Source organism: Dendropsophus ebraccatus, chromosome 1, assembly GCF_027789765.1.
Source record: "Dendropsophus ebraccatus isolate aDenEbr1 chromosome 1, aDenEbr1.pat, whole genome shotgun sequence".
In the NCBI taxonomy this organism is placed as follows: domain Eukaryota; kingdom Metazoa; phylum Chordata; class Amphibia; order Anura; family Hylidae; genus Dendropsophus; species Dendropsophus ebraccatus.
In genome coordinates, this window is record NC_091454.1 from 207,813,911 (window position 1) to 207,831,164 (window position 17,254).

Genomic DNA, 17,254 nt, shown 5'->3' on the forward strand with positions numbered 1-17,254 from the left:
ATAAAGATCTTTATTAACTATGTCATGTTCACTGGTCGATTGTGGTGTAAGGGGGACATGAGCTAGACCATGTTTGTGATGGACTAAGAAATCGCTTATATCCAGTGCATAGTGACCTCATCTTGGAGGACCAGGCCGAGGGTCCCCTCTGCCACCTCCATCTTCTTCATAGACAATGACTGGAGTGGCGGTACCCATGCTATCTTATTAATAACCATAACCTGGGGCTGGCGCGATTTCCCATTGACTTACATTAAAGGGGTTTTTCACCTAAATTATTTTTCTTTCAAATCAACTAATGCCAGAAAGTGCCCGAGATTTGTAATTTACTTCTATTTAAAAAAATCTCGAGTCTTCCAGTACTTATCAGCGGCTGTATATCCTGCAGGAAGGGGGTGTAGAAAAATCCCCATAGAAAAGCTCTCCTGCTTTCCAGACTATAAATAACAGCACTTACTGCAGGACATACAGCAGCTAAGTACTGGAAGACTTGAGGTTTTTTTCCCAACAGTTTTTATTGGTTTTTCACGTATAATAAGTCACATAACAAAATCAGGACCCTGAGGTTTTTTTTTAAGTAGAAGTAAATTACAAATCTCTGGCACTTTCTGGTAACAGGTAATTAAAATTAAAAAAAAAAAAAAAAAATATATATATATATATATATATATATAAAAATTTGGTGAACTACCCCTTTAAAGGGGGTATCCAGTTAGGTAATAGATGTGTTAAATAATCCCCCCTCCTGCAGACTAATCCGTTCCATACTTGTTATTACTTTATCAGTCTCCTTTCCAAGTTCTAAGTCTGCTGCCTTCTGCTTAAAATACAGAAATCTGTGTCTGAGCCTTTTTCTCAGTCCCAATCTGAACTTCCTCCTCCCCCCTCCCTTCGGGGACACCCATGTAAACAATGTCCCAGGCCGGCTGTCTCTGCACTTTCTGTTGCTGTCGACCTCACTGTGATTAACCCTCCCGGCATCACAGAGTGCAGAGACTACTATGCTATTTTATACAGCAAAGAAAATAATATCATAATAGAAACCAGTGAAATGTAAAACAAGATACGGCCAACCTTAGCTGGATTGTGCATCATGAGTTATTCATGGTTAAGTTCCCATGGTCTCTTCACATCAGCGTCATGGCCCCCATTTATAACAGAAGCCATGAAGCTTAGACAGGTCTGTCATTCATAAGGTCCTAAGCTATCACCAATAGAACCAATTGGCTTATAATAGAGCTTAATATTCCATTAAAATCCTCTATGAACAGAGTGACTCATAGTAACGTAACATCTGGAGATCCTTACACGGCCACAGGACACGTTCTAAGACCTTCATTTAGCTGATATAGGTCGTGAAACCAGCTGGTGAGACAACAGAAGCTACTGTGTGTTCTGTCTGATATGTTATTCTTTATGACACAGGCCCTGTATGTGTGTGTGTGGGGGGGGGGGGGGGGGGGGGGGTTACAATTTGTCGGGTCAAATATTATGTTTGCAACCAGCACAGAAAATCTACCGTGAAAATATCTAGATTTAAGAATTCTTAAAGGGGTACTCCAGAGAAAAAATAATAATGTTTTCAGATCAACTGGTGTCAAAGAGTTATACAGGTGTGTAAATTATTTCTATTTAATAAAGTGTCACTGTCGTTTATTTTTTTTGGCAGAAATCAATAGTTCCGGCGATTTTAAGAAAAATGCATTTTTATTATGAAAAAGCAGTTTGAAGCTCTCCCCCCTATCCTCATGGTTCTCTATGGAGAGGGGAGGGGTGGAGGGAGATGAGGCACCAAAACAGGATAACAAACAGTTTTTTTGCAGCTACATCACCGGGCTATCTCCTCTGAAGTCAGCATTGACCTATGAATACCGACTTTCACACAGCTCCCACTGTGTAATCCTCTGTTCTCTGGTCTCTGCTGGCGACTAATCTCCCTCCTCCCCTCTCCCCTCTCCATAGATTAGACAGCATCCGACTGATGTAAAACAGTCGAGATTTCCTGATAATGAGCAGTGGATGAGAGAGAGGAGGGGGAAAGTCTTTTTGAATGCAGATACTGGCATATTTGCCTAATAAACCCAATTACAAAGTTTCTTAAAATCGCCTGGACTATTGATTTCTGCAATAATAATAATAATAATAATATGACATTGACACTTTAAAGGGAACCGGAGCCGGACTTGGCGAGATGGGGTAAGTATCAGGGGCTCTAGCGGGGGTTGGGCCGCCTTCACCCCGACACGAGGGGTGAAAGGTTCCCTTTAAAGATCTCCAGTCTTCCAGTATTTATTAGCTGCTGTATGTCCTGCAGGAAGGGGTGTATTCTTTCCAGTCTGACACAATGCTTTCTAGAACAGTAGCAAATCCTCTCCTGCTCTGGACAGAGGTGGCAGCATAGAGCACTGTGTCAGATTGGAAAGACTACACCTCTTCCTGCAGGACATACAGCAGCTAATAAGTACTGAAACATTTGAGATTTTAAATAGAGGTAAATTACAAATCTATACAACTTTATGACACCGTTTGATTCTAAAACTCTTTTTTTCTTCACTGGAGAACCCTTTAAAGTCAAGTCTTAACCTGTGAAAAGACATCTAAGCCTTCTGGGACCAGACAATGTGTACGTGTAGGGGGGTAGGGGCAAATGTGAGAGATGTCAGCAGAGAGCACTGTGTCAGACTGGAAAGAATACACCACCTCCTGCAGGACATACAGCAGCTGATAAGTATGGGAAGACTTGAGATTTTTAAATAGAAGTAAATTACAAATCTATATCCCCTTTAAATAGGACCTGCCATCTCTCCTGATACCTCTATTTATTTCCTCCTGGAAATCTATCACTAAATTGACAACTGGGTGTTACCCTTCCCCCTTGTCACTAGGGCGTGTCTTTACACAGTCTGACTCTAATCAATGCTGTCCAATCACAGTATGAAGGAGCATACCCTATCAACAAGGGGATTATTAACACCCAGTTGTCAATTTATTGATACATAATTTAATAACAGGGGAACGACACACTACACAGACAGGACCACTGTAAGGAAAGACAATAGGGTGGTCCCTCTTGATGGTCACTATGATTCAGCCAAGTAAACCAGGATTGAACCTCCATTTTTATTACCATTAGAAAAGAACATAGTGAGGTTAAACAGTCACGGTGATCTCTTTGTGAGGTTCCATCGATGGAGTCCCTGTCCGTATAAAGGAATCGTGCAGAGCTGTTACCTGCCAGCATCTGTGTGTACAGGAGTATATCTACTACAGTGACCTTCTCAGTATTACCCACGCTCACCAATACAGCAATAATACCATGTTATTTTGTCAGTCACTCACATAAGTCTCCATATTATATACATGTTCACAGGCGACCTATGTAGTCCACCTTCTCGGACTCCTCTGTATCAACCATGCAAGCACAAGGTCCATTGTCATATGTAGCGGTCCATACGTTTTCCAATTATTTGCATGCACAGAACCTATAGGCGGCTGATTTCACTGTGTTCCGAGCTTTGAAAGTCCCTTGGATCCCATCGAATGGGTTTCCCACCTCGCACGCGTGACAACCTCACGAAGATGCTGCAGAGTCGGTTCAGTACAGAACGTCTTAGGAGGATGTAAACCCAAGGATCCAAGATCTGGTTACATGACGCTAAGCGTACCGTGAACAGCAGCCAATTGGGGCGAGGGAGCGGTGCACCGGCCTGTAGCATCACCACAGAGACCTAGGGGTGAGAAATTAGATTTTATCACATAGGGTATATAAAGAATAGAACATTTTAGTTTAATTACCCACAAGCCAAAAACTTTCTCGTGTAGTTGATCCACCGCTGATCACCACCTACTGATCCTGTCTCGACACACAGGAAATGCCAACTCGCCCGATCACTAGTCGCAGTGGTGAATCACCTCAGCCCATCATATGACTAAGCATTTCCCTGAGTCTAGACCGAACCGGGAGTGATGATCAACAGGGACCTGATAAAGGTCAGAAAACGACAGTGGGGCAGAGGGCAGATAATATATATGGATTACCCCTTTAATTCTCTTTATGGTAGACATCACTTGCCGATTGTATGATTATATATATGAGGGAGGAGGCAGGTTGAGACAATTCACTTTAGGAGTGCTTAGCTCCATATACATTTCTTTCTAGATCATCAGGAGAGAGAGAATGGAATAAAGAGAGGCACAGATGTCCCCTTTGCCAACGTATGACCCAATGATGATTATGGCCTGGACTTAAAGCCTATATTTCTTGAAAGGACATTATGGACAAAAAGGGCCCTTTTTTTTTTCTTTCTGTTCTTTTGTCTGGAATTGTTGTTGTCTTATGTAAGTTGGACGCTGTTACCGTCCCTGTTTGTATGGGGGGGGAATTATTTTTGGAAAACCAATAAAAATATATTTAAAAAAAAAGAGCACAGAGATAAAAAGGACGTGCAACAAGGTGAAAAAGAAAAACCAGGAGGGAGTACAAAGGGAAATCTAGAAGAGGATCGGGACATGAAGACCAAGTAAGTGGTAGATGTGTGGGAAGTGACACCATGGGGATGAGAACACATTGTAGAGAAGATGATAGTGAAGACAGTGTTGGGCAAATAACATTTATGGATGAAGAAAAAAATAAAAGTCTGATTATTTCTAGCGCGTTCCTTCAACTTTTTATGGACAGACAAATACCAGAAGCCAAAGCAACCAGAATCCGAAGCTGGGGCTTCATTTGCTGATGCCTATGAAGTCTATCATGGCCTGACACAAAAAAAATAAAACTCACAAAGTCTACACCAATTTATCAAACCTTGAGTTTTATTTTACTCCTTAGGGTCCATTTACACAGAAAGATTATCTGATAGATTATCTGCCAAAGATTTGAAGCCAAAGCCAGAAGCAGACTATAAACAGAGATCAGGTCTTAAAGGAAAGCCGGAGATTTCTCCTCTTTTCAAATCCATTCCTGGCTTTGACTTCAAATCTTTGGCAGATAATCTGTCAGATAATCTTTCTGTGTAAATGGACCCTAGACATGAGTCTCAGGAGAACCCCATACACTTTATACCCACAAGCAGCAGGTTTCGCTAACATAAGTATTAAGTGTATGATGTCCTTAAGAGTCAGACCCGAGCCGATCATCTTTGATGAGGCAACAAAGAGTAAACAATACATTACATTGTCTATCTTGACCGAGTCTCAGAACAATGAGGCAAATACTAAGAATCAAAATGAAGTACAAATACCAAGTACAAATGAAAAAAAAAAGTCTCAAAATGGCACCCGACGTCACCAATATGGATACAGTCTTCTAGTCACCATCTGTCCCTAATTTCTGAGAGTCGACCATCTGCACAGTGTTATTGTTCTTTTTCCTTATGTTATATTCAAACCTCATCAGCAATTCATTGTTCCGGGAGAATTAGGTCAGCATTTTTTGAACATGTCTACAAATATAGTCAGCGACCAAGACAGTTTCCTGATGGTTCCCCATGCGGGTAGGCTTCCATGTGGTGGGTCATCAGCAAAATACTATTGACTATAACAGTGTAAGACAAAAGAGTATGTAGAGTAGTCTCAGATCTAAACTCACCCCAAGTCCAAGAGGACCTAGAACAGGGGTGTCAAACTCAAATACACAGTGGGCCAAAATTAAAAAAATAGACAAAGTCGCGGGCCAACCTTGATAACTATTGAAGCGTGGTTCTGGCACTGTCAGAGTAGCATACGGTGTTCCTGACACTGTCAGTGGTGTGAGTCTCCCACAGCTGTGCACTATGATAAATAACATGATAAATTGCTATGTTATTAATCAACCCAAACCCATGTAATAGCCAACCTCCCAATATTGCCCCATGTTGTAGCCAAATCAACCAAAATTGCCCCACATATTAACCAGCCCTCCCAATAGTGCCTTAATAGTTGCTAGCCGCCAAGTGTCCCATATAGTAGCCTGCCCTCCCCCATAGTCTCTTATATAGTAGCCAGCCCTCTTCCATAGTCTCATATAGTATCCAGCCCTCCCCAGTAGTCTCATAGTAACCAGCCCTCCCCTGTAGTCTCATATAGTAACCAGCCCTCCCCAGTGGTCTCTTTTATAGTAGCCAGCCTTCGCAATATTGCCCAAATAGTAGCCAGCCCCCCAAGTGTTCCATATAGTAGCCAGCCCTCCCAATAACCTCATATAATAACCAGCCTTTCCCAATAGTCTCATATAGTAGCCAGCCCTCCCCAATAGTCTCATATAGTAGCCAGCCCTCCCCAATAGTCTCATATAGTAGCCAGCCCTGCCCTATAGTCTCATATAGTAGCCAGCCCTCCTCAATAACCTCATTTAGTAACGAGCCCTCCCCAATAGTCTCATATAGTAGCCAGCCCTCCCCAATAGTCTCATATAGTAGCCAGCCCTCCCCAATAGCCTCATATAGTAGCCAGACCCCAAGTGTTCCATATAGTAGCCAGCCCTCTCCAATAGTCTCTTTTATAGTAGCCAGTCCTCCTTTGTAGTCTCTTATATAGTAGGCAGCCTTCCTTAGTAGTCTCATATAGTAGCCAGCCCTCCCCAATAGTCTCATATAGTAGCCAGCCCTCCCCAATAGTCTCATATAGTAGCCAGCTCTTCCTCATAGTCTCATATAGTAGCCAGCCCTCCCTAGTAGTCTCATGTAGTTGACAGCCCTCCCAAGTAGTCTCTTATATAGTAGCCAGCCCTGCCCCATAGCCTCTTATATATTAGCCAGCTCTCCCCATAGTCTCTTATATATTAGCCAGCCCTCCCCCATAGTCTCTTATATAGTAGCCAGCCCTCCCCCATAGTCTCATATAGTAGCTAGCCCCCCCCCCATAGTCTCATATAGTAGCCAGCCCTCCCTCATAGTCTCTTATATAGCAGCTAGCCCCCCCCATAGTCTCATATAGTAACCAGCCCTCCCTCATAGTCTCTTATATAGCAGCTAGCCCCCCCATAGTCTCATATAGTAGCCAGCCCTCCCTCATAGTCTCTTATATAGCAGCTAGCCCCCCCCCATAGTCTCATATAGTAGCCAGCCCTCCCTCATAGTCTCTTATATAGCAGCTAGCCCCCCCATAGTCTCATATAGTAGCCAGCCCTCCCTCATAGTCTCTTATATAGAAACTAGCCCCCCCCCCCCCATAGTCTCATATAGTAGCCAGCCCTCCCTCATAGTCTCTTATATAGCAGCTAGCCCTCCTCCATAGTCTCTTATATAGTAGCCATGGCGGGCCAGATGTAATTCAAACTCAGATTTGGTCCACGGGCCAGAGTTTGACATGACCTCATTCCATCCCTTGTCGGAGAGAAAGTTACCATAAAGAGATGGCTATTTCTATCTCATGTTTTTTAAGACTTTGACTCAAATCTCCCTTGTCTGTGTGGAAATCCCTGTGTTCTTCTCTTTGCCACGGTTGGCAAAAAACATACAGCAAACAGTGCAGCATGATCCACTAGATCAGTCATGTCAAACTCTGGCCCGCGGCACAATTATTTTTGGCCCGCCTAGGAAATCAATTGATTTCCTAGAGCTGGCCTGCCCCGCCAATAGGACATCGCAACCAGTATTGCCTTTAAAGAGGATGTACCATCAGTTACATCCACTTTAATCTGACCCACGGATAGAACGGCGACGTCACGGGGAAGCCGGTGCTGCAGTCCGTTTTTGAACCGCGGCACCGTTCCCGTGTACGGCGCCATTCTATCCACGAGTACCAGGCTGGGGCTGCAGCCTCCTATTCTTCAGTCCCGGCCTGGTACCCGTGGACAGAACAGCGCCGTACACGGGAATCGGGCCGCAGTTCAAAAAACGGGCCTCGGGACCGGCTTCCCTGTGACTGCGCCGCTCTACCTGTGGGTCATCCGTGGAATGGTACATCCTCTTTAAGCCTGTCTCACTGCTACCTGCTGTACTGTACAGAAGCAGGAAATGTCCCAGCTCCTGTACCTAGATTTCATAGCGTACTACGTAATGTACATATAGACGCAGGGACTCCCTGCTCCTGTACACAAGAGCGCCACACGTCTTCTTCTCTGGGCAATGCGTGATGACGAAACCCAGTCACGCACCCCACACGAGTGACCACACACATGACTACTGGGGAAGAAATGGGAGCGTGGTTTCGGCCACATGCACTTCTCTACATGTAGAAACATTGTCTGAATGGTTTTTCATGGTTTTTAACAGCTTAAAACATAAACAAATTTCCACAGTGAATCAATGATTAGAGCCGTCTGCATATTGTCTAAGGGAATTCTCACCACAGGATAGGTAGATAATAGCTCCAGGCATCACATTTACCACCGTCACACCAGACCTGAACAACACTGCCATACTGTGACTGGATAACACTGCCAAACCAGACCTGACCATTACCGCCATACTGTCACTGGATAACACTGCCACACCACACCAGACCTGACCAATACCACCATACTGTGACTGGATAACACCGCCATACCAGACCTGACCAATTGCACCATACTGTGACTGGATAACACCGCCACACCAGACCTGACCAATACCACCATAATGTGACTGGATAACACCGCCACACCAGAACTGGAAAATACCGCCATACTGTGACTGGATAACACCACCATAACTGACCAATACTGCGATACTGTGGCTGGATAACACCATCATACCAGACCTGACCAATACTGCCATACTGTAACTGGATAACTCTGCCATATCAGACCTGACCAATACCACCATACTGTGACTGGATAACACCGCCCCATCAGACCTGACCAATACCACTATACTGTGACTGGATAACATCGCCATACCAGATCTGACCAATACCGCCATACTGTGACTGGATAACACTGCCATACCAGATCTTACCAATACAACCATACTGTGACTGGATAACATCGCCACACCAGATCTGACCAATACAACCATACTGTGACTGGATAACACTGCCACACCAGACCTGACCAATACAACCATACTGTGACTGGATAACATCGCCACACCAGACCTGACCAATACAACCATACTGTGACTGGATAACATTGCCATACCAGATCTGGACAATACCACCATACTGTGACTGGATAACACTGCCATGCCAGATCTGGACAACACCACCATACCAGACCTGACCAATATCACTATACTGTGACTGGATAACACCACCATACCAGACCTGACCAATACCACGATACTGTGACTGGATAACACAGACATACCAGACCTGACCAATACTGTCACTGGATAAAAAATACGCTGTGACTGGATAAGTAAAACACAAACACACACACCCCTCAAAAAGACAGATTTACTGGCAAGTCTGAACTGTGATCTGCTAGTTTAGTCTGGAATGTTTATGTCCCATGTTTATGTCCCACTCCTTGAGAAAGATTTGGCGAAACGCGTTGGAGGGTGAGGTGGAGGGGCTTGTGTGTAACAGTGGGCATTCATGTGCTGTATGTTAGTGATTTACTGACCACGTTTGTATAGGCAATGTAGCCTTTGATTGACAAATCAGGACATAATGTCCCTCCACCTTTTTATTGTGTACGTGTTGATTTTATGGGATACTTTGAGAATCATGGATAAAATAAAGTTTTTGGATTATTAATCTAGTGAATTTTGTGTGATATCATTACAAACAAGGGGTATTTTTGGTTGATTATGCTATGAGTAACCCTTTGATGCAGTTTATAAAGATTTAGGAATCTTATTAATTGGTTTTGTACCACCATACTGTGACTGGATGACACCATCATACCAGACCTGACCAATACCGCCATACTGTAACTGGATAACTCCGCCATATCAGATCTGAGCAATACCGCCATACTGTGACTGGATAAAACCACCACACCAGACCTGAACAACACCAATATACTGTGACTGGATAACACGGCCATAAGAGACCTGACCAATACTGCCCTACCAGACCTGACCAATACCGCCATACTGTGACTGGATAACACCGCCACACCAGACCTGACTAATACTACAATACTGTGACTGGATAACACCGCCATACCAGACCTGGACAATATCGCCATACTGTGACTGGATAACACTAACATACCAGACCTGACCAATAGCGCCATACGGTAACTGGATAACTCTGCCATATCGGATCTAAGCAATACCGCCATACTGTGACTGAATATCACCGCCACACCAGGCCTGAACAACACCGCTATACTGTGACTGGATAACACGGCCATAAGAGACCTGACCAATACCACCATACTGTGACTGAATAAAAAATTCACTGTGACTGGATAAGTAAAACACAAACACACACACCCCTCGAAAAGACAGATTTACTGGCAAGTCTGAACAGTGATCTGCTAGTTTAGTCTGGCATGTTTATGTCCCAATTGTTCGTACCCATTCACACGAGAGATCCCATAGGACTTTGATCGGCCATGCTGTGTCAAAGTCTCAGGTGTACGGCTAGTCTTAAAGAGGTGTATGTACGTTGTAAGGAGGTCACTGCTCGGGATCTACATGGAGCCAGAAGAGAGACCTGCTCTGTCAGAGTGATACATTGATGGTCGTTCATGTAAATGTGTGTGACGGGTACACATCGGCATATGGGCAGAAGGGTTTGCTGCCGTGCACCCAAGCCTTGTCAATTCAGTTTTGTAGTCAACTAGTGAAATGAATAGGTATGGCTCATGTATGTTACGCTATACATTGATATAGTGGTTAGGCAAAGTATTAAAATATAGGTAGATATATATGGAGGTCACACACATAGAGGGAGATTTATCAAACATGGTGTAAAGTTGCCCCTAGCAACCAATCAGATTCCACTTTTCATCCCTCCCAGACTCTTTGGAAAATGAAAGGTGGAATCTGATTGGTTGCTAGGGGCAACTTACACCATGTTTGATAAATCTCCCCATAGAGTGACTACTAGTGATGAGCGAACATGTTCATAAATGTTCGTATGTTCATTGTTAGATGATCGGACTGGTTATAACGATCATTTTTGAACCTATTTGAACTTACGAATGTACGCAAAATTTACGCTTTGCACCTGATAATCTGTGCGCATTTGCATGGACCAAAATGTGCGCTTCTACTATACGTTCATTATTTGTGAATGTTCGGCGAACACGGACCGATCGCAATCTTTTTTTTTTTTTTTTTATGTTCGTGTTCAGGATCAGAACCGAACATCGGGATATTTGCTCATCACTAGTGACTTCAATGGAGGTGTTTCTTAACCAGGGTCTCCTGAGATCCTGAGATCCTTCTGAATCCAATCAGGGGTTTCTTTGAAGATCCAACTCGGGTATGCTTGAGTCACACTCATCTCTATTGGCTGCAATGATGATCGGCTTTCTGTCCATGCCATCTTTGCCAATGACAGGAACTGTCCAGAGCAGGAGCAAATCCCCATAGAAAACCTCTCCTGCTCCAAACAGTGCCTGCCATGGACAGAGGTGGCAGCAGAGAGCACTGTGTCAGACTGGAAAGAATACACCACTTCCTGCAGAACATACAGCAGCTTATAACTACAGGAAGGATTGAGATTTTTTAATAGAAGTAAATTATAAATCTCTATAACTTTCTGATACCAGTTGATTTGAAAACTATATTTTTCTCTTAATTTATATAAGAAGGAACATTAGTCTAACATAGAAATGATGTCCTATATAGGGTTAAAGTGGATGTTCAGCCGAAAAATGTATAGTGATGGATTTTTCCTCGTCCACATTCCTGTCAACATAGAACATGGATTCTTAGAATAAATGGCTGAACTTGAGTCTTATTCACCTCATTTACCATGTGATCTGTGCAGGAATGTGGAAACCCAGATGGACGAAGCGCAGAGACAGGAGGGAAGGGAACATATATGGGGTGAGGATAATCAGAAGGGTGACGGTGGAGAGACTGTGACAGTGCAGGGGGTGAATGGAGAGGCAACCAAACAACATAGACAGTATAATAACAGCCGACACCTAATAATGCTGGCACCGGTCACCCAACAGACAAGACGCTACATATATTTTATGCCCGTAGTATTGCCAAGGCTGCGTCTACAGACACGGCGGTGCCAGGTTCACTGCTTGTTACACTTTCCTTGACAGTTGTGCCAGTCTTGGCCTGTGCTGCTATGCCAACAGCAGCGGTGTCCTTCTTTACTATATGTGCCGCTTCCTTCCATGCCGATCTCTGTATACAGCATCCTATATTTGTAACAGTGCCAGCTCATTTATAGTCATATATATATGTATATGTATATGTATTCCTGCCACATTAACACTACCAGTCTCTTACTAAATAGCCTTGTCCATTCACCAGTGCCAGTCTTATAGATATAATTGTCTGTACCAGCCTCTTTATATAAAACCTAGTCTATTATCAGTGCCAGTCTCTTTACATACAACCTAGTCTATTATCGGTGCCAGTCTCTTTATATACAACCTAGTCTATTATCAGTGCCAGTCTCTTTACATACAACCTAGTCTATTATCGGTGCCAGCTCTTTATATACAGCCTAGTCTATTATCAGTGCCAGTCTCTTTACATACAACCTAGTCTATTATCGGTGCCAGTCTCTTTATATACAGCCTAGTCTATTATCAGTGCCAGTCTCTTTATATACAATCTAATCTATTATCAGTGCCAGTCTCTTTATATATAATCTAGTCTATTATCAGTGTCAGTCTCTTTATATACAACCTAGTTTATTATCAGTGCCAGTCTCTTTATATACAATCTAGTCTATTATCAGTGCAAGCATCTTTATATACAACCTAGTTTATTATCAGTGCCAGTCTCTTTATATACAATCTAGTCTATTATCAGTGCCAGCATCTTTATATACAACCTAGTTTATTATCAGTGCCAGTCTCTTTATATACAATCTAGTCTATTATCAGTGCCAGTCTCTTTATATACAATCTAGTCTATTATCAGTGCCAGTCTCTTTATATACAATCTAATCTATTATCAGTGCCAGTCTCTTTATATACAATCTAGTCTATTATCAGTGCCAGTCTCTTTATATACAATCTAGTCTATTATCAGTGCCAGTCTCTTTATATACAATCTAGTCTATTATCAGTGCCAACCTCTTTGAACTTAGAGATTTATCAAAGGATGTATAGTATTAACTGGTGTAAACTGCCCATAGCACGAAATCACAGTTTCTCTTTAATTTTACCAGAGCTGAAAGCTGAGCTGTGATTGGTTGCTCTGGGCAGTTTAAACAAGTGTATATTTTACACCCTTTGATAAATCTCCCCCAGAATGATCCAAGCAATCTTTATATACAGCATACCTGCACAACAGGACCAGTCTCTTTATATACAGCATATCTGCACAGCAGTACCAGTCTCTTTATATTCAGCATATCTGCACAACAGTACCAGTCTCTTTATATACAGCATATCTGCACAACAGTACCAGTCTCTTTATATATAATATAGTCTGTACAACAGGGCCCTAGCCTTTATGTATAATCCATGCAGCAGCACTAGTCTCATTATTTATAACCAGTGTCAGATATATATATATATATATATATATATATATATATATATATATACACATACATTCTTGCTCATGCATCAGTCCCAGTCTTTACTTATAACAGTCCACACAACAGTGCCAGTCTCTTTATATATAACCTATTCTATGCAGCAATACCAGTCTCTTATATACTGTACATTCTTGCCCGTGTACATATAACATATTCTGCACAATAGTGCCAGCCTTTGTATATATACTGTAACTCGGTCCATGCAGCAGCACCAGTCTCTGTAGATATAACCTTGTCCATGCAGCAGCACCAGTCTCTGTAGATATAACCTTGTCCATGCAGCAGCACCAGTCTCTGTATATATAACCTTGTCCATGCAGCAGCACCAGTCTCTGTATATATAACCTTGTCCATGCAGCAGCACCATTCCTTTATATGTATATATATATATATATATATATATATATATATATATATATATATATATATATATATAACCTTCTCCTTGCAGCAGCACCATATTCTTTATAGATAGAAAGATAGATAGATAGATAGATAGATAGATAGATAGATAGATAGATAACCTTGTCCATGCTGCAGCACCATTCTCTGTATATATATATATATATATATATATATAACCTTGACCATGCAGCAGCACCAGTGTCTTCCTCCTTACATACTTTTATAAGGTTTGCAAAATGGCTAATAATTATACAGCTCCTATGCAGACCTATGCATCGCCATGTCACGTAATTTAGTTTCCTCCTCTATCCACTCTATGCATCCACTAGCCGTCTTCATTAAGCTACCCCCCCCCACCCCCCGTTCTTCCTGATATGCAGGGACCCCTATCACACATCACACTATGAATGAACCCCTTTAGCTTTCTGTAAATGCCATTCTTGTCTTGTGTAATTCTTATCTTAGTTCTTACAAGTTCACTTTATCCTCTTCAATATCATCTGTGCCCATATAGACTTACAGACCCCTTACAATCTCAATCCCACCGAGGTGCTGCATTGTTATAGCGTTTGCCGTCTGTTGTGTTCTGCAGTGACGCACGTCTGTTTAGAATATTGCTCAATGAATTTCGCCAATGACATTGTATACAGAGATGTAGCAGAGCCAAAGCTGTCACAGAGGAACTATTTATACTGTGCACTATAGTAACTCATAGTTAACATGATTTAGTAGGATTACTTGTAGTCCAATGGGTAGGACATTGTATTACCATGAAAAGAACTCAGTCCTCGTACATCTGGATGTATTTTATTCCTATGGTCATATAGCTCCTTCTTTTCTTAGCAGTTACACTCTGGAAAGCAGCTCTTAATATAAGGCCATAGGTATAATACATAAAGAGTCTTACCAGTAGTGGGCTCCAGCAAACACAAGAAACAATGGTAATTGCCAACAATTGCACCATCATTTCCAGGTCATGGGAACGGGCACCTCGGCGCCTCCTCCTGCGATCCTCCCCCATAGCTCTTAATAGTCGAGCTCGAAGCAAGGTAACCCCAACGACCAAGTTGCATATCAATGCGGCCCCCAGTGATCCAAGACCAAGACATGAGAACAGTAGGCAAAATCCTGGAGGCTCCTGTAGAAAACACCAGGTTCCTGAAGGTTGCAGTCCATATGTACCATAACCAAGCAGCGGCAGAGTAGATACCAGAAGAGCTACAGTCCAAGCTAAACCAAGGCCAATCCAAGCCTTAGCCTGGGTAACAACAGTTGAATGCCAAAGCGGTCTTGTAAGGCCAATGCAACGTTCACATGCCATAAGAAGTCCAAGCAGCAGTGGCGAAAGTCCAAAAAAGACCATGCAACCACCAAGAAATTGACATCCAGCCATCGGTAGTGCTCCATTAGAATAGAGCCACAGGACAAAGGATCCAGTTATAAGATGTCCAGCTAAGTCCGTCAAAAGGAGCCCCGAAGCCAAGAGGAGAAATTGTGCCCTCGAACGTCGTAGTCTTCGGGAGTGGGAGTAGGCTCGGGCCAGGATCCAGAGGCCCAGGGCATTTGATAATGCCCCTATAGCCATTGAGAGCGATGGAAGAAGTGGGGTAGATGTAGGAGGACGAGATGATGGTGGAGTAGAATAGAAGGAAGAGGTTGGGGGGAATGGGGAGAACACAGTGGAAAGGGAGGAGTTGGGGTGTAATGGTGGATACATCGGGGGAGAAGACAGCTGTAGAAGGATAGGAAATGTTAAATATAATAGACTGTCACATTATAGCGCAACAGTGAGAAACAAGAGGAAGAAAAGCGAGGAACGAAAGACAGAAGGTGGGATGAGAAAAATAAAGGGAAAGTAAAGTTAGTACGGGTATTAATAGTTAAATCCCAACCTGCCCCTAATATAAGATTACCCATAATCACAATGAATTACAGAAATCTATATACCCAGCTTTGCTACACCTGCCCAAACTAACACCGGTAACCCCCTCCCTACACTTGTGGCACTTACCCCTGTGTAGGGTTTCTTGGTGTCCCTCGTGTGACAATCCCGGGGTGTGTCTTGGTTTACCCACAGTCCATGATGTCTTATTGTCTCACTTTGCACAGCCTAATAATAGCAATAATAATACAATCATGTAAAGCAGTCTCCTCCTGGGCTGAAGTCGTGTCCCTCTCTGGTCAATGTCTTCTTAACATCAACACATCCCTTACTTCTGGTGTCTTCTTCTCCCCGTGAACTTGATCTGCCTGTCTCAGAGCTCGGTCTGCCGTCTGTCCCTCTACCTCCCTATCTCACTTGCTTCCCTCATCCTCCCCTGGATGGTGCCTCCTCCTCCTTCCGAAAGGACCAGAAGAAGAGAACGTGAGAGAATTAAGTCACAAATCAGCGAGAAGAACATTAGGAAAATAGGGAAAGTTATAAGACATGAATTGAGGGACGAAAAACTTAGTCAAGGTCTAGAGACCGACGTCATCTACTCTTCTCCATGAAGAGTCAATTATTATATGACGCTTAGGGATATGATATAGATCTTATGTGTTCACCTAGGACCTTCTTAAAACAGGTCCTAGTGCTGGTATCTCCCCAACTTCTCCACAGCCACTCATCCATAGTATACAACCAATCACCACCGATAAGTATATGGAGTAATCCAAATCCATCAACGAATATCCCACTAGATCCTCACGTCCGTCCCTATCTGCGCTGTTCTCGCTTCTGTCTTTTCCTGGCGCGTTTTTCTGTTTATCAAGGCTTCTGGCCTTTTGTATGATATCAAATATAACCCCCACCCCTCAGACAGACACACACTCTTCTGCAGAGAGGGTGTCGCTCCTAATAAGGCAGCAAATCCCTGGAGATTCCCCAATTCCGAGACCCTGGAAAACTTCATTCTTTGCAGCACTAGCAGAAGAGAGGCAGCAGGGACAGAGGTGTCAACCTCATATAGAAGATATTAGGATAAGACCAGCAAAGGGATAGGAGATCTGAAGGAAGCTTTATTGGAAATTATTAGGAGGATCACTAGAATATAGATGTGAACTGGGTTTACTGGTAGAGGGATAAGTATACAGATTATAGGCCTCTTAGAGGAAAATGAGTATTACGGCTACTCTCATTGCTGAAAATGTCATGATGCACTTAAAGGGTTAAAGGGTAACTATCATGTTCACAAATGTGACGTGAGAAGTTTTGATCATTGGAGGCTCCGGGTGCCCCCCCTGATCGCAAAGGTGGGGGTCTTAGCATTTGGACATGCAAAGGTTAAAACTTTAACTAAAATGTTAGTATGACATGTTAAAACAATAGGAA

General features: G+C 42.9%; 1 protein-coding gene across 2 annotated transcripts; it reads right to left on the minus strand.

Annotated features, from left to right (window-relative positions):
• Nucleotides 1–3,137: 3,137 nt before the first annotated feature.
• PTGER1 (prostaglandin E receptor 1) lies at nucleotides 3,138–16,692 on the minus strand. 2 transcript variants are annotated; one of them, XM_069971314.1, is made up of 3 exons: nucleotides 15,953–16,692; nucleotides 14,849–15,673; nucleotides 3,138–3,728 (listed from the first exon to the last, which is right to left on the minus strand). In XM_069971314.1, the coding sequence occupies exons 2-3, from the start codon at nucleotides 15,656–15,658 to the stop codon at nucleotides 3,483–3,485; spliced, it is 1,056 nt and encodes a 351-aa protein (XP_069827415.1). In that variant the 5' UTR covers nucleotides 15,659–15,673; nucleotides 15,953–16,692; the 3' UTR covers nucleotides 3,138–3,482. The 2 variants fall into 2 exon arrangements, with proteins under 2 accessions (XP_069827415.1, XP_069827323.1); XM_069971222.1 differs by having other exon boundaries at nucleotides 14,849–15,707.
• Between the last annotated feature and the right edge of the window lie 562 nt (nucleotides 16,693–17,254).

What these genes read in the sequence shown, in the direction of transcription:
- PTGER1 (XM_069971314.1), bottom strand. Translation starts at nt 15,658, where the DNA reads ATGTATCCACCATTACACCCCAACTCCTCCCTTTCCACTGTGTTCTCC. An exon ending in TTTGCTGGAGCCCACTACTG is followed by an intron (nt 3,729 to 14,848) that starts GTAAGACTCTTT and finishes TCTCACCCCTAG; the next exon opens with GTCTCTGTGGTGATGCTACA.